Source organism: Scyliorhinus canicula, chromosome 6, assembly GCF_902713615.1.
Source record: "Scyliorhinus canicula chromosome 6, sScyCan1.1, whole genome shotgun sequence".
Lineage (NCBI taxonomy): Eukaryota > Metazoa > Chordata > Chondrichthyes > Carcharhiniformes > Scyliorhinidae > Scyliorhinus > Scyliorhinus canicula.
This window is the reverse complement of record NC_052151.1, coordinates 59,859,196-59,877,553: the sequence shown is the minus strand read 5'-3', so window position 1 is coordinate 59,877,553 and position 18,358 is coordinate 59,859,196. Positions and strand designations below refer to the sequence as shown.

Genomic DNA, 18,358 nt, shown 5'->3' with positions numbered 1-18,358 from the left:
ATTACCCCACACACTGAGGCTGTGGTTTTCATCTGCTGCTTGGAGCCTGCACCAAGGTAATGGTTAAGAGGGAAGGGAGATTTTCCTATCACTTGTCCTATTACGTAACTGACTTCTACTGTCATCTAATGTAGATGTGATAGAATGTAAATGGCACAACACTCCCGGAAGGCAAACAGACCTGTTAGGGATCTGGATGACAATAAGAAGTAGAAAGCAGCAGAAATAGGATAAGACTAAATTGAAGATGCTTGGCCACTTAATGAAGTGGTGCAGAACTCATTTTCCGTCCACTCCTTTGCCTTGTGATAAACAATGAAGTGAACATGAGGTAAGTGCGAGGAAGGTTACCCCTGGGTATTGCCCAAGAGAGAGTGGTGCAACCAGCCTGGTAGGAATTGGTGACTGGGGCTAACACAACCTATGACCCGTTATGAAACAGGGTGGCAGACCCTAAGAAAGCCGCAAGATTAAAGCTACTCAACAATGCCGTGTACCAGGGTAGATAACCCAAGCATTTAACCACAAGTTGTTGCCTGACAACACACTTCACATTTACTCCAGGTCCATGGAAAGCCCTGAAACAATCTTATAGCTCTCCCCTTGCTTACCATTGTATGCTTACATTCCAGAAGGGCAAACATTCAAGCTAGCAGTTTTAATCAAAATGGTTGGCACATGACAGCTTAAAAAGCCTTCAGAGACCAAAAGGTTTCTAGAGAGCTTAGCCTGTATGATGCATAGTTGGTTACTAACACCGTGATAGATATAGCTATTGTTATGTTTTACATTGTGGGTGGGATTCCCCATCCCGCCACACCTGTTTTCTGGTGTGGCGCACCCCCGCCGGCAGCAGAAATCTATGTCCTGGCAGCCAGCCAATGAGGGCACCTCTACGCCGTCGGGAAATCCGCAGGCTTGAGTGCGCTGCCAGAGGATCCCACCGACAGAGAATGCAGCCCTGTACATTAATGATCAATATTATTGCCACAAGTAGGCTTACATGCAATGTCGTTGCTGTGAAAAGCCCGTAGGCGCCACATTCCGGTGCCTGTTCGGGTACACTGAGGGAGAATTCAGAATGTCCAATTCACCCAACAAGCACATTTTTCGGGACTTGTAGGAGGAAACCGGAGCATCCGCGGGAAACCCACGCAGACACGGGGAGAACATGTAGACTCCGCACAGACAGTGACCCAAGCAAGGAACCGAACCTGGGACCCTGGAGCTGTGAAGCCACAGTGCTAACCATTGTGCTACTTTGTCAGTGATGTTATTAAAAGCCTGGGTTAAGGTATACATTAGTTGCAGTAATATTGTTAAAGAACATAGGCATCTGGGGGGGGGGGGCGACGACACCCATACGGCTGGTGGCGCTCCACACACCGACCGGGCAGTCGGTGGAGTGAGCAGCCAGATGGCTGCCTTGCAGACCATGACATCCCAGTTCCGGGGGATTCACCCTGAACCCATGACCTCTCCCCTGGTCGCTCCCCACTACTCCCCTCAGGCCTGGCAGATGCACCTCTCCTATCCCCAGCCAGCAGCACAACTGCCAGCTCACCGTTGCGCCTTTGGAAACATGTCTTCCCTCCTCTCTCACCCTCACCTGTCATGGCGCCCAGTTCCCGTTTTTAAATGCCACAAGTGAACCGCGCGGTGTCACTTCCTCCTGGTGGAGGTGGAGCATCGCGGGAGGCTGAGGCATACTGCGTCGGGCCAGTTAATGATATTCTAATGGCCGTTACTGTACAAATTGCATGCCCACACCAGTGGGGGCGTGGAACACATTCAGGCCACCATCAAGGTGCTGGAGCCATGGCATTCCGTTGGGCGCCTGGCACCGGCTTTGATTTTTGTCTGACGCCCCATTCTCCGCTCAATTCGGATTTGTGATTTTGTTGTTGCTGGACGGAGATACCCACACAGTAGGTTTAAGACTTTCCTTGTGTTTAAGAACTGTTCAACTAATAATTGTAAAGCTATTTTCTTTGATGTTAATGTGGTTATTTCTATGGGTGCCATCTACCAGCCATGGCCGGTGGAACCGGGGCTCGATGCAGCCAGTGTCCCGGACGAGGCCTCCCCCGTGATTCCTGATGGCCATTAGGCCTTGCGAGATCTAACGATCTGGGTCCTGCCCACAATTGGCGGGATCCTGTCTTGCAGGGCTAAGTGAGTTTAAGAACCCACTTAGCCGGGGTCTAGGACAACTCATCGCGGCCGACTCATCGCCGCTGACTCATCGCCAGCCCAACTCATCGCCAGCCAACTCATCGCCAGCCCAACTCATCGCCAGCCCAACTAAAAATTGAAATTCATGGTAATTCATGGTAAAAGCTGTCGGCGGCGGGTAACTTTTGAACGGCCCGCACCATGCATTTGATAGATAGACCGGCCGGCGAACCAAGTTATATCACAGTTCAGACCGGTGGTATTTCAAATTCAATAAAAATTAATGGAGGTTAAAAGACTTATTTAACTGTGATATAACTTGGTTCGCCGGCCGGTCTATCTATCAAATGCTTGGTACGGGCCGTTCAAAAGTTACCCGCCGCCGACAGCTTAGTGTTTGAAACACCGAGTGTGCAGATTAGACCAAATAAGAGGAGGTCTGAACTTGGTGGATTTAGTTGGACAGCCTTTGGAGAGGTAAGGTACTGTTTGGATAGTGCCCTGGGACCCCTTTGAGAGAGGTAAGGTAGTCTTTGGGATTGTTAAAAGTGAACATGATTATGCACTTTTTACACACAGTCCAACTGCCAAAGAACTATGAAAGAACTCTCAAAGCTGTCAAGGAATTGTCGTAACTATAAAGGAATTGTCAAAGCTTATTTTGCTAAATTGGCATAGAGGGGATACCGGCACAGAGTGGTGGGGTGGAGGGGGGGTTGCATGGATTTGCATGAAGCTGGCATGGTGACATGGGGGTTTGAGGACCCATAGCGGTGGTTAAAGTGGCATGGGTTTGGATAGGTTAACCAGGATTGGGCATAGGGTTGAAGGATGGTGTTTTATGTTTTATTGTAATTATCTCAACGAAGTCGTCCACCCTGATTCCTACCTCAACCCGACCCAGCATTGACCGAAAATCCAACCTGCAGCCAGACAGTTTGAATATTGCACTGGACTCAAATATTGCACAACGGTTTTCTTCTCCAGTTAGTGGAGTGAGCTAAAACAGGACAAACAAAAAAGAATGATTTTGAACGTAAAAGCAGTGTTGGTGCCGCCGACAGCTTTTACCATGAATTAAATTTGAAATACCACCGGTCTGAACTGTGATATAACTTGGTTCGCCGGCCGGTCTATCTATCAAATGCTTGGTGCGGGCCGTTCAAAAGTTACCCGCCGGCGACAGCTTTTACCATGAATTACAATTTTTAGTTGGGCTCGCGATGAGTTAGGCTGGCGATGAGTTGGCTGGCGATGAGTTGGGCTGGTGATGAGTTGGGCTGGCGATGAGTTGGGCTGGCGATGAGTTGGGCTGGCGATGAGTTGGGCTGGCGATGAGTTGGGCTGGCGATGAGTTGGGCTGGCGATGAGTTGGCTGGCGATGAGTTGGGCTGGCGATGAGTTGGGCTGGCGATGAGTCAGCGGCGATGAATCAGCGGCGATGAGTCGGCGGCGATGAGTTGTCCCATTCCCACTTAGCCGTGCTTGCTCCAGATCTAACAGCCACCTGGCATCTATCGACCTCGTTGAGGAGACCCCAGCTGGATGCCATTCAGTTCTGGTATCTACAAATGGGGACCAGTCGGGTCTGCACTTGGGAGGGGTCTGCCAGGCAATCTGAAGCCCCCACGTGGTTGGTCTCCGGGCAGGATGACACTCTGGCACTTATTGTGACCCCTGGGAACCTTGGCACTGCCTGTCTGTCACCCTGGCAGTGGCCCCTGGCAGTGCCACCCTGGCGGTGTCATCCTGGCAGTGCCACCCTGGCGGTGTCACCCTGGCAGTGCCACCCTGGCAGTGCCACCCTGGCGGTGTCACCCTGGCGGTGTCATCCTGGCAGTGCCACCCTGGCGGTGTCACCCTGACAGTGCCAACCTGGCAGTGCCACCCTGGCGGTGTCATCCTGGCGGTGTCATCCTGGCAGTGCCACCCTGGCGGTGTCACCCTGGCGGTGCCAACCTGGCAGTGCCACCCTGGCGGTGTCATCCTGGCGGTGTCATCCTGGCAGTGCCACCCTGGCGGTGTCACCCTGGCGGTGCCAACCTGGCAGTGCCACCCTGGCGGTGTCATCCTGGCGGTGTCATCCTGGCAGTGCCACCCTGGCGGTGTCACCCTGGCGGTGTCACTCTGGCAGTGCCACCCTGGCGGTGTCATCCTGGCGGTGTCATCCTGGCAGTGCCACCCTGGCGGTGTCACCCTGACAGTGTCACCCTGGCGGTGCCACCCTGGCGGTGTCATCCTGGCGGTGTCATCCTGGCAGTGCCACCCTGGCGGTGTCACCCTGGCGGTGTCACTCTGGCAGTGCCCCCCTGGTGGTGTCACCCTGGCAGTGCCCCCCTGGTGGTGTCACCCTGACAGTGCCAACCTGGCAGTGTCACCCTGGCGGTGCCACTCGGATGCCAGCCTGGCAGTGTCACCCTGGCGGTGTCACCCTGGCAGTGCCACCCTGGCAGTGCCCCCCTGGTGGTGTCACCCTGACAGTGCCAACCTGGCAGTGTCACCCTGGCAATGCCACTCGGATGCCAGCCTGGCATTTTGCCAATGCAGGGATCGGGCCCATGGGCGCCCTGATCATGTGAGTTGGGGTGCGTGGGGACTCAATGACCCCCTTAGAGGTGAGTTTGTGCATTGGGGGTGTCTGGGGGGTTGGGTCAGAGGGTCAAGAGATCGGGACATTATTTAAAAATGGAGTTCCAGTCTCTTCCTGCACTGAGCAGTTCCGCTCACTGGAGCTCCTTAGTACAGGAAATGACGCTGAGTGCCACATCGGGGTGGCGTTCCTCAATGGGGCACTAAAACAAAAACAGAATGCCGTAAGATGGTGGGGTAATTTCCTGCGGTCACCCAGAACGGACTCCATTTTGTTTTAATTGGATCGCGCCCTGTGTTCAAATTAAAGTTTGGTTTAACATAAAAGATACCTATTTGTCAGAATCATCACCCCTGGGGTGAAATATGCTTTCCGCAGTTTTACAAATTTAAAAACATTGTTTGGGGTTCTTGCCCCGTATCCAAACAAATGTTGGGGTCTGGTTCAGGATCCTAACAATACATAGGAAGTGGATCAACAGTAATTTGGTCATTTTAGAGTAAAACTGGACATAGTTTACAGCACAGGCAAGTAATTCAGCCCAACTGATCTTACATTCCCTTTAGAATTGTTTGTCCTGCAGCACATTTATTTTATATTGCCTCTCCATGTTCTTCCTACGAAAATGAGTCATTGCACATTTTTCCACATTAAACTTCATCTGCCACCTGTCTGCCAATTCCACCAACTTGTCTATGTCCTTTTGAAGTTCTATCCTCCTCATAGTTCAAAATACTTACGCGTTTTGTCTCATCTGTGGGAATCAAACTTGGGACCCTGGAGCTGTGAAGCAACTCTGTTAACCACTGTGCTACCTTGCCACCCATTATCGTTACAAGGCACATGGACTTCAAAAAGATATTTGATACAGTGCCGCACAACATTGTTGTCTCTCTAACTGTACAACAATGTGCAGGGGTACAGGGAACATGAAGTGAAATGGCACTAAGCTCATTTGGAGAGCCGGTGCAGACACAAAGGACCAAATGACGTTCTCTGTGCTATAACAATTCTGTAATCTTATATTTATGACCTCTAGTTTTGGTGCTCCTGACAAGTATAACTTATATACGACTTAAAGAGACAACACTTGATGTTAACATTTATATTTGCAGGTCAACATGGTGTATAGTGGAATTGACTTTACTCATATTGAAGGAGTCCCAGAAAATAAAAGCTCTTGATCCCCTTTGATGAGGCTGACCTGGATACCTTGGGCTATAAAAGGATATTAAGGGAGCAGCAAAAGATGAAGACAGATGCAAGCTCAGGGCTGGTACTATCCTATCTGGGTGATGCTTGTCTCTCTAACTGTACGTTCACAGACAGGTATACATACAACCACAAAAACACAGAATGTCCAAAGCTTTCTTCTCTTAGAGCCACAATCTAATGTATGTTCCCCTTATGTTATGGTAGGTCTTGTGGAGCAAAGTCCATAAGACATAGGGGCAGAATTGGGCCACTCGGCCCATCGGGTCTGCTCTGTCATTCAATTATGGCTGATATTTTTCTCATTCCCATTTTCCTGCAATCTCGCCATAACCCCTGATTGTCCCTATGCTGCTGACCTGGAGCAAGGTAGTGCCTCATATTTACAAACATCACCCAGTGGGTGAAATTAAGTGAGTTTGAGTTTTGGTGCACAATGAAGAGGAGTAAGAGGTGACAAAGGACAAACAGGAACGTGCTGTGCAAATGACTACATGAGTGACGCTGTGCATTTTGGCAAATACAGTGAAGTTGAACAGCTGTGTCATGCTATTCAGTAGAAAAGGAAAGTGTTGGAGCTTCCCAACAAAGAATCAGTCCATTGTTTCATATGACTGTGTACAGAAAATTGATTCTGCGGATGATCAATATGCTGACCCGAAAAAGGCAGAGAGAGCAAAGTTTCAAGGTGTATGGTTGCACATGCAGAATTGAGCCTGCTGCAGATTTCAGGAGAGAGGCGTTAATACGATGGCTGGCACTAACAGTGCAGTTGCTCATCGGGCATGAGGGAGCCTTAGTATCGAACACCAGAGGCTTACTGTTCACTCAGTGCATATAATTTCTCTGGCAGTCAAGCAGTACCTTTGGCACCGAGGGCCTATTTCCCCTTGGCATGTGCCAGTCTCATTAAAGCACTAGCATTTCACTCAATTTAGCTGAAGCACATAATAGCACTGTAGCCTTTCAGTACCCGTGTAAAATGAGTGCTGGCTAGAAGACCCTTCCAACTATAATGGATCATTGCTCTTTCACAGGTAGATAGATAATGGCACTAAGACAGAATGCATTAGTTAGAATGTCTAACTAAGACAGTTAGGGGACCTCGGTCATGGTCCATTATATCATTGCAGAAGACAATCAAGGCCCATAAAGATATATTGATCTTGGTAGGATGGGCAACCAGAATGTCAAAGCAAATATTTGGTCACTTGAAGGGAATCTTTCAAAATAATCTGTTAAGGTGTCCAAGATAATTGTAACATGCATTGAGGAAGACATGTTAGGCTTGTATTACCCGAACAGGCGCCAGAGTGTGGCGACTAGGGGATTTTCACAGTAACTTCATTGCAGTATTAATGTAAGCCTACTTGTGACAATAATGATAATAATCTTCATTATTGTCTTATGATCTTATGATGATAAGATTATGAGATCATAATCCAAAAGGAGTAAAGAAATGTGAGGAAACATTGGAATCTGGAACAAACTTCCTGAGTGAATGGTAGAGGCAGGTTCAATCGAGGTATTCAAAAGATAATTGGATTACTATCTGAAAAGAAACACTGTGCAAGGTGACAGGGATAAGGCTGTGGGTTGGGAAAAGGTAGAATGCTCTAGGAGCCAATTCATACTTGATGGGCCAAATGGCCTCTTTCTGCACTGTAAAGATGTTGTGGTTCTGTAAACTATAAGGAACATTCCTGTTGATTCCCACATTTCCCATTTCTTTTACTTTATTGTTATCATTTTTGATCCATGGATGTTTAATGGACATTTAACTTTAAGTCGTGCAGAGGAAGTGAGGAACCCGAAAGTTGCAAAATAGTACACTGTGCTATGAAGATTTAGATTTTTAACAATGTTCAGCACCATTCGCGACTCATCAGATAATGAAGCAGTCCATGTCCAAATGCAGCAAGACCTTGACAATATCCAGGCTTGAGCTGATAAGCAGCAAGTTACATTCACACCACATAAGTACCAGGCAATGACCATCTCCTACAAGAGAGAATCTAACCACCGCCCCTAGACATCTAGACATTCAATGGCATTACCATTGCTGAACCCCCACAATCAATATTCTGGGGGTTGCCATTGATCAGAAACTGAGCTGGACGAGCCATATTAAAACTATGGCTGCCAGAGCAAGTCAAAAGCTAGGAATCCTACGGCGAGTAACTCACCTCCTAACTCCCCAAAGCCTGTCTACCATCTGCAATGTACAAGTCAGGAGTGTGATGGAATACTCTTCACTTGCCTGGATGGGTGCAGCTCCAACAACATTCAAGAAGCTCAACACCATCCAGGACAAAGTAGCCTGCCTGATTGCTCCCCCTTCCACAAACATTCAAACCCTCCACCACCGACGAACCGTAGCACCATCTACAAGATTCACCGCAGTAACTCACTAAGGTTCCTTAGACAGCACATTCCAAACCCATGACCACGACCATCTAGAAGAACATGAGTAGCAGATACCTGGGAACCCCATCGCCTGATCTGATTTGATTTGATTTATTGTCACATGTACCGAAGTACAGTGAAAAGTATTTTTCTGCGGCCGAGGGAACGTACACAGTGCGTACATAGTAGACAAAATGAATAATCAACAGAGTGCATTGACAAATGGCACATCGACAAACAATGATTGGTTACTGTGCGGAACAAGGTTCCCCTCCAAGTTACTCACCATCCTGACTTTGAAATATTTCACCGTTCCTTCACCGTCGCTGGGGCAACATACTGGAATGCCCTCGCTAACAGCACACCTCAAGAGCTCCACCAGTTCAAGAGAACAACTCACCAACAACTTCTGAAGGGCAACTAGGGATGGGCAATAAATGCTGGCCTAGCCAGCAATGCCGACATCCGACAAAAGGAATTTAAAAAAAACAGAATAACACCTGAATAAAATCAAAGGATTTGATTGGTTGGCTGGTGGCCAATGGATTGGCCATGGACTGTATTCTACCCAACAACAGGTCATTATTGGCTTCAGTCAGATGGAAGGTTTTCAGAGGACCCTTGAAGGAAATGAAACTCTCCTGGACGCCAAGCGAAGAAGTTGTGAGTTGCTCCCTTTTCTCCAAATAAGTTTCCTGCCTCCTGATTTCTGAATCTGCAGAGAAGCCTTGAGATCCTGATGAATCTATAGTGAAAACCATTACAGATGGAAAGCAAGAACATCTCCAATTGAAGGCCTAGACTAAAAAATGTACTGGAAGATGTCCATCTGAAAGAGAGACTTCTATTATTTTTAGTTTTTGTATTATTTCCCCTCATTCCCCTCTGTGTTTGTCTGTCTTGTGTGTATGTAGAGGGCAGGGTGAGTTAAATGGGGGGCGGTGGGGGTAGGAATTAGATAACAGTTAACCAGGTTGTATTTACAGCCTATTTATTGAAAGTTATTGGGCTGGATTCTCTGCCCCGCCGCGCCACTTTCTGCCATCCGCTGGCGGGATTCTCCATTACCCCAGCCAGTCAATGGGGTTTCCCATTGTGGGGCAGCCCCACGCCGTTGGGAAACCCCCGGGCGCCGGCTGAATGGAGAATCCCGCCGATGGAGAATCCCGCCCATTGTTATTAATAAAAATTAATTGTGTTGAAATTCACAAACCTAGTGACTGTAGTTATTGGGCAGTCATAGACAGAGACTTTGGGCGTTTTCTAAGAATTAATTGTTCATTTCAATTGTGTTGTGACTTTGGGTTAAGTGGAGCTGAAAGTGACTGTTCCCTAGCCAAGGGTGTCGTAACAACACTGCTGACCTTTACATAATGCAGGTCAAAGAAGAAAACTGAGGGGGCAGCACGCTGACACAGTGGGTTAACCCTGTTGCCTCACGGCGCCGAGGTCCCAGGTTCGAATACCGGCTCTGGGTCACTGTCCATGTGGAGTTTGCTCATTCTCCCCGTGTTTGAGTGGGTTTCGCCCCCACAACCCAAAGATATGCAGGCTAGGTGGATTGGCCACGCTAAATTGCCCCTTAATTGGAAAAAAATGAATTGGGTACTCTAAATTTATAATAAAAAAAGAATGGAATGGATAGTAGCAGATGTTGACACCAGTCAAGAGATAGCTGCAGAACCAATGGCTAATAAATGACTGCCAGGTGAATTCTGACAAAGGTCAATAACTTGAACATTTAACTCTGGGCTGAATTTTTGTTAAGATGGAGTGGGTCCCATGATCAGCTAAAAATGCACCAGACTCCCAATTCCAGATTCCACTCCAAAACCCAGCACCAACATTTGTGGTTCAAACAACCAGTTGCTCATGAAAAAGTACAGTTGCCTTCAAACAGGTCCAATTTTCACCACTGGGATGTCCAAAACTCAACTTGTGGACTTTCAAATATTTCAGGAGAACGCCTAAAGCCGCCAAAGAGTACCTTTTTGTATAGGTCCAAAGACACCTTTGGGAGAGGTAAGTACCCTTTGGGAGCAGTCACGTGCCTTTTTGGAGGATTAAAATTAGACATGAATATAAATAAAAAGTAAAAAAATCTATTGGATTTGTCGGGCAAGATTCTCTGTCCCGCCGCTTCCGTTTTCAGGTGCAGCGCTCCCCCACCGGCAATGTGATCATCCGTTCCAGCAGCCGGTCAATGGGCTTTCCCATTATGGGCACCCATATGGCACCGGGAAATCCACAGGTGTGAGTGCGCTACCGGCGAAACGGAGGATCCCGACGACGGAGAATCCAGCCCGTCAAGTTGTCAAGGGAACTGTCAAGCTGTCAAATGAACTATATAGCTGTCAATGCATTTAAATATCATGACCTTTAAATTGCTTTTCACTCTGTTGACATAGGTTATCATTATAGGATTTGTGCCACATGACTACTATCACAGTGGAGTTCTTGTCAGTTCACAGTTTGTCTGACAGTACCCCCCTACCAAAGGATCAAAATTAGAGCACCCGGAGCACTTTCTCCCAAGTCGGGTTGCGGAGCTGGGAATTTTCCTGATTCTACTCTCCCAGACTGGGGAGCGGATATTCAGGCCTACTTCTCACCCCATGAATTCTACTCGACCAGCTGAGTGTATTTACAGCATTTTCTGTTTTTATATCAGATTTCCAGCATCTGCAGTACTTTCTGTTCTCTAAAAATGACGGGCGGGATTCTCCAATAGTGTGATCATCCGTTCCACCGGCAGCGCACTTGCTTCGGATTTCCCGACCATGTGGGGGTGGCCACAATGGGAAACCCCATTGACTGGCATGTAGGGATGGATGATCTCGTTGCCAGCGGAGGTGCGCTGCATCAGAAAATGGGTCAGGCGGGACAGAGAATTCCACCCGACATTTTTGGAGAGTACCTTTAGCATGGAATGCACAGGTGCCCCACAACAGAATCCCCAACATTGTCCTCAGCCTTACATCCCAAATAAACTCTAAAAATACACCAGAGTGACAGCCAAACCAAATTTAATTCCTGTAGGGCAGCATGGTAACACAAATGGATAGCACTGAGGCTTCACAGTGCCAGGGTCCCAGGTTCGATTCCAGGTTTGGGTCACTGTCTGTGCGGAGTCTGCACGTTCTCCCCTTGTCTGCGTGGGTTTCCTCCGGGTGCTCCGGTTCCCTCCCACAGTCCAAAGAGGTACAGGTTAGGTGGATTGGCCATGATAAATTGCCCTTAGTGACCAAAAAGGTTAGGAAGGGTTATTGGATTACTGGGATAGGGTGGAAGTGAGGGCTTAAGTGAGTCGGTGAAGACTCGATGGGCCGAATGGCCTCCTTCTGCACGGTATGTTCTATGTTAAACAGTGGAAAGTGCAGGCTTGTTTCATCCCATGCTTCCTGTTTCTCAAGGTCATTTTTTTCTATTGCCTAACTGTGTGCTCATTTATATCTTTATATCCAGCAGGAGAAGGAAATGTTAGCAGCTACCTCTGGGGATGGAGATAGCCTCCTTGGGCTGGGTTGGAAGATTTCCCTACGTACTAAAGGTGCCAAGGGAATTATTGGGATGACTCTCTGGGTGATACAGGTGATATTGATCTGATATTGCCATGAGAGGCATCTCCCTCATCCATGCTCAGTCTCGACATTTCCTGCAAAGAATTTTCTTGGCCTAGGAAATTATTGGACAACAATGAGATTCCAGGGGCGGCACAGTGGTTAGCACTGCTGCCTCACAGCACCGAGGACCTGGGTTCGATCCCGGCCCCGGGTCACCGTCGATGTGCAGTTTGCCCATTCTCCCCGTGTCTGCGTGGGTTTCACCCCCACAACCCAAAAAAAAGATGTGCAGGGTAGATGGATTGGACACGCTAAATGGCGCCTTAAAACAAAAACAATGAGAGTTCGGGTGATGAGGCTACCTTAGTCTCATTTCCCAAGCCGGTTAATCCGGACCAGGCAGACTACTGTAGATTTCAGCCTAAAGTCTTCAGAGCCAGGTACAGCAGAAGCACCCTCCACTTTTGAAATAGACCGATCTACATTTGCTCGTGCAAGTCATTGCCCTGGTCCAAATCACCCCAGGCCGATGTGGGTGGCGGGGGCGGTCAGCTGGCTGGCTGCTTGTTCCCCTTTTCACCCTTTGACAACATTCAGCCATCTCTCAAAATGCTTCACTGTTCCACCTACATTCTATGTGGAATTTCCCGATGTTAATCCTAAATTTCCCAGTCCGCAGTTTGAACCTATGACCCTCTTGCCCTGCTGTTAGGACTTAACTTGAAAGCAGAATTCTGGATTTACATGTTATCAGTCGATATCTCTCTCTGAGGCCTGGCTCTCTCGTGGTGTAATGGCGTCACAGCACTATGCTGTTTGCACAAGACTTTCCCCAATGTATTCAATTGTTTTGGCTGTCCGTTGCAAAGCTCTGATTGCTTTGTAGATTGCTGAAATTCTCAATGAGGCGCTACATTAGAAACTGCAACATCTGCGTTTAGCACATTTGGCGTGATGATCAAATCTTAGCAACTAAACGATTCCTCCAAGATTAAAATGATACAAGAGAATTAGAGAAAAAAAATCATACTCTGAAACAGAGCCACATTTGGTGGATTTCCAATAGTTAATTTTGCTAAAGTTGAATAAGATTTTCAACAAAGTTGAACCTGTTGATGCTTGCTACTTTCAATTATCATAAATTCCACTTCTCAAAGCTGTGATATATTTGCAAATGAATTGTCAAATGAGCACTTAAACAGACAAATCCTGAAACTTGCTATGTTGCTTATTAAACAGGTCGGTCACTTACCTTCTGAAACAGAAGAAGGCAATTCCACAGATAATGCTTATAACAACCATAACTGCGCCCCCGGCAACAACCATCAAAACAATCTGCGACTTGACTCCCAAAGTAGGGTTTCCAGTTCTTGTTAAAGCCTCTGAAGAAAGTAAAATCTAGGTAGTAGGACTGTCTGACCAGAAAATGGTGAATGGAAAGCAAAAGAATACATAATCGGCTCCACTATAGTTAACAACTGTAATTTATTTATACATATCTAAATGCTTAAACATCTAACAATAGCTTGAAGTCACATAGAATCTTTAATATCATAGAAAAACCTAAAGCATAAATTCCTATTTGTGAAAATGGATGCCAATTTTCCAGGGAAATGAAGGATGAATATGTGTGAACAAAGGCTAGGCTGAAGGTATTGAAATGATTTTTAAATGTAGAGAAAGATGCAGAAACAAAGAGGGGAGGGGAAATCTGAAGAATAGGATCAAGGTGAGTGACGCCCTTGACACCAATGGGCTGGGTGCCAGGCTACAGGTGAATCTGTAGCCAGGAGAGTTTTGGGCCAGTTGAAATTTATCGATGATGGAGGAGAGATTACTGTCTGTGCGGAGTGCGCACATTCTCCCCGGGTCTGCGTGGGTTTTTTCTGGATGCTCCGGTTTCCTTCCACAAGTTCCGAAAGACGTGCTGTTAGTTGGATTGGACATTCTGAATTCTCCTTCAGTGTACCCAAACAGGCGCCGGAGTGTGGTGACTAGGGGATTTTCACAGTAACTTCATTGCAGTGTTAATGTAAGCCTACTTGTGACACTAATACAGACTATTATTATTCTACTCAGGAAGAAGAAAATCAGAATAACTGATGGCAAATTAAGTGGGGTTGGAAATGTCTGGCTGTTTCATCAGGCAAGAATGTGGCTGAAGAGATACACAAGCAGGTTTCTGCTGGAGCCTCCACATACCTCAAAAAGGACAGAAGCATATGGTGGAGGAAGCTCCCATGAGCTTCCTCATTCTCTACCTGGGATAGCGATTGGCAAGCATGTACACATAATGTCAGCCGACTAAGTGGAGATGATATATCAGCAAAGGACAGTGTGATTTTTCCCCCCCTTTATTCTTTGATAGGATGTGGGCATCATTGGCAATGCCTACTGTCATGAGAGTATCTTTAAGAAATGGGTGTTTAAGTAATGTACATTTAAGAAATGGGTGTTTATCAGTGATATCAGAGTGTGGGTGGAGCTGGTCTGTCTGTCAGGTTTTTACTTTCTTTTTAGGCTGTTTGTTGCAGGGTGGGTTTTAGTTTTGTTTTCAGAGCTGGATAGCTGCAGTCACAGCCAGAAGGGGTATTAGTCCCTCTCTCTGTAATCTAAAGACTGTAAATCGATCCTTTGGTGATTTAAAACTAATAACCTCTCTCAGTAGTGACTTTAACCTGATGTGCTTCTGTTAAACATTATTTTTTAGGTTTTATGGATGTTAAAAGGACAGCTTAAGGATTACTTAATGTTGTATTCTTTGGGTGTTGTATTTGAATTGATGGTTGCTAAGATGTTCACTGTACGTTTAAAAAGGTTAACTTGAGTTCATAGAATAAACATTGTTTTGCTTTAAAAAATACTTTTCCATTTCTGCTGTACCACACCTGTAGAGTGGGCCGTGTGCTCCCCATACCACAATCTATTAAAAGTTGTGGGTCAGGTGAACTCCATGGTACACTTTGGGGTTCTCTAAAACCTGGCCCATAACACTACATTGTTGCACCTTGAACTGAGTGCCTTTCTGAGCCAAGTCAAAGGATAGTTAGGAGTCAACCGCATTTCTGTAGATCTGGAGTCACATGTAGGCCAGATATACTACCAACTGCCATGTTGGGATTCAAAGCCATGTTCTCGGAGCTTTGGCATGTGCCTCTGAATTACTACTGCACCACCATTTCCTACAAAGAAGATAAGGGAACAAATGGGAGATCCTTGAGGATCCTATAGGTGATAGTCTGGGAGAAAGAAGAAAACAGGACACACTTTTGGAGGTTTTCTGACTGTTTTAAGACGAGGAGAAATAGAATCTTGCTAGAGTAATCCAGTTGAGTGGGACGATGTGATGGCAGAGATTCATGAAAGATGAAGGCGAATTGTATTGAACACATTGGAAAAAATTGAGAACTACAAAGAATTTGCACAAAAAAAATGAATGAACAAATCAAAAATAATGACAGAGTCTAAATAAAATAGGAGCAGAAGCTTTTTTATGCATCATCGCAATTTGAATTAACACAGAATTTCAATTAAGCAATTATTTTGAAGGGGTGGTTGAGTAAAGAGTTGGATTTAAAGAGCTCAGATCACACCATTTCCATTCATAGAATCATAGAATTTACAGTGCAGAAGGAGGCCATTCGGCCCATCAAGTCTGCATAGCCCTTGGAAAGCTCACACCTCCACCCTATCCCCATGACCCAATAACCCCACTTAACCTTTTGGACACTAAGGGACAATTTAGCATGGCCAATCCACCTAACCTGCACATCTTTGGACTGTGGGAGGAAACCGGAGCACCCGGAGGAAACCCATGCACACACGGGGAGAATGTCAAAATTCCACACAGTCATCCGAGGCTGGAATTGAACCCGGGTCCCTGGAGCTGTGAGGCAGAAGTGCTAACCATTGTGCCACTGTGCCGCCCAAATGGGCAATAACTGTTGGCCTAGCCAGTGATGCACACATCCAATGAATTATTTTTTAAAAACTAATTAAACTATATATTTAATTCAAATCCTATAGTTGCCCACACCGCCTTAAACTACTGCCCCCATTTATAGGGTGAAACAAAACTTAAAATGTACTAAACATTCACCAATCTGCTCACTTCATTATTGCTTCAGGGCTTCGGTCCTCACAGTGCTGATCTCTAGCTCCCTATCAGGGACCTCTCCTTTTGTCAAAAAGAAGATAAGAACTGCCCCTCCGCACCTCCTCCGTAACTGCACCAAATTCCCTCACCGGCCGAACTCCTAGGTTTACAGTCTGTCATGATCTCAGATTTACCATATCTAAATAATCCTGGTCTATTCTGTTTTGGGACTTCTTCAAAGTGTCTTAAATATATCTCAAGTGCGAACGCCAGGATGTTGTGTTGATTATCCACCATGTGGCATCTTTCACAGAGTCTTGCTACTTATCACTGTGTTTGCAGGCATTTTGAAAACAATCCTGAAGAGTATTGATCCAGGTTTGCGCATTAGCAATCAGTTCACCTTTGAGGTACCAGCGTGGGGAATGCTACCAGGACGTAAGATGCTGGGACAAATTACCATCATAATCAGTATGCATAAATTCACTTGAGACTCGTACCTGTAATTGGCCATTAACCCCCTAAGGAACACCGCTACCCTTTAACCTAATTATTAATGACCAACGAATGCAATGAAAGTAACCAAATATTCATACAAAGCATTTTATGTTACATTTTGTATATGAAGGATTGTTCTGTGTACTGTTTGGTGATTGTGTTCATTTATTCCTTCCAGCCCTTTGAAAACTATTCATTTCCAATCCAATCTTTGTCCATAGCTGCAGCCCTTTAGCTGGCAAAATGATCTCGTCAGGGTAGGAGGAAAAATGCAGCCTTGGGGAACCAGAAACTTGTCAGCAATATTTTGATATCCAGGATTCTTGGGGGAGGGGGGGGTGCAGCCTGTTTGCTTAACCACGTTCTGAGGCTGCTTTTGAGAGACACGGCTCATGCTGCCAAGGAGTCTGGCTGAGAGCTTTCAAACATAATTTATATCATGAGTGTTAAAAATGCTCTGGTGCTGGGCAAAAATAAAATGCGACCAACATTTATGAGCTATTATATATGGATGTTGATGATAATTCTATTGAAATACAAACTGGAATGAAGAATGGACCTCATAGTCTTGATATGGGAGACAATCCAGAATATATCTAAAAGCAAGCCCCTGAGGTAAACCAACCCTAACCCCCTCCCCGGCAGCCTCTCAATGAATGTGTTTCCGACATATGTTAATAGACATTCATAGCCATAGCAGTTGTGGAAGAAGATGGGATTCACCATCTGTCACTGGTGTCACTGTGCACCAATGCCTGAACATTCTGAGTGTCATTGGGCTTAACGTCAGTGCAATTTTAAATTGCTACATTTGGAATTAATTTTATTTTCCCCAGTATAAGAACATCTTGACGTGCAGGATGGCGTTAGTTGTTTAAATGCAGATGTTGCGTCTTATTCCACCCACCCCCTCTGCCTCTTCACAATGTTGCAAAGAATTTGTAAAAAAAAAAATAGTATTTTTTTTAAAGGTAGTCAGCAACTGGGATCCCTGCTAAACCGTAATCTGTCTGCTATTTTAATACATAACAGAGTGTGTGTGCAGGAGCTCTGTCAGTTTCTGTGTAGATTACAGCTGTGGCATCCACATAATTGAAAGGATTAATATCAAGGCAGTGATCCATCTAACCTATTAGATGGCGCAAATAAATATTTGTCAAGTGTTTGTAGAGTAATTCCAGGGTCCCTACGTACCGGCTCACCAGAATTTCATTAATGAATCAGGATAAAATGGCTCCACAGAAAGGGGAAATTTTGAGTTTAACATTTTTAAAATTGAAGCTTCATAGGTTTGTCACCTGATAAACAGGTGAAAATTTATTTGGTGGCTAAATTACTTTCCACTGTTACACAAGCCAATTGAACTTATTACACATCAGATGCATGTACTTTGACTACTAATGACAGGTAAATATCTTCAAATCATAGAATCATACAATTTACAATGCAGAAGGAAGCCATTCAGTCCATCAAGTCTGCATTGGCCCCTGGAGAGAGCACCCTACCTACCTAAACTCACACCTCCACCCTATTATCATAACACCACCTAATTTTGTTTTTTGGTCACTAAGGGCAATTTAACATGGCCAATGCACCTAACGTGCACATCTTTGGGTTGTGGGAGGAAGCCAGAGCACCCGGAGGAAACCCATGCAGACACGGGGAGAACGTTCAGACTCCACACAGACAGTGATCCAAGCTGGGAATCGAACCTGGGACTCTGGCACTGTGAAGCGACAGTGCTAACTACTGTGCCACCCTCAAGTGTTTGCACAGTGCATCATAGATATGGAGCTTGTGGTGCAGTGGCATCGCCCC

The 18,358-nt window shown here is 46.0% G+C and overlaps 1 protein-coding gene across 1 annotated transcript in view; it reads right to left on the bottom strand.

The window, feature by feature from the left end:
- Nucleotides 1-13,081: 13,081 nt before the first annotated feature.
- The window catches only part of LOC119967921 (sperm acrosome membrane-associated protein 1-like), a 254,581-nt gene continuing 249,304 nt past the window's right edge, over nucleotides 13,082-18,358 (bottom strand). Inside the window, exons 6-7 of the mRNA XM_038801018.1 lie at nucleotides 13,199-13,328; nucleotides 13,082-13,103 (exon numbers count right to left, since the gene is read on the bottom strand). Of these exons, the coding sequence (XP_038656946.1) occupies nucleotides 13,082-13,103; nucleotides 13,199-13,328 (152 nt within the window). The remainder of the gene's footprint in view (nucleotides 13,104-13,198; nucleotides 13,329-18,358) is intronic.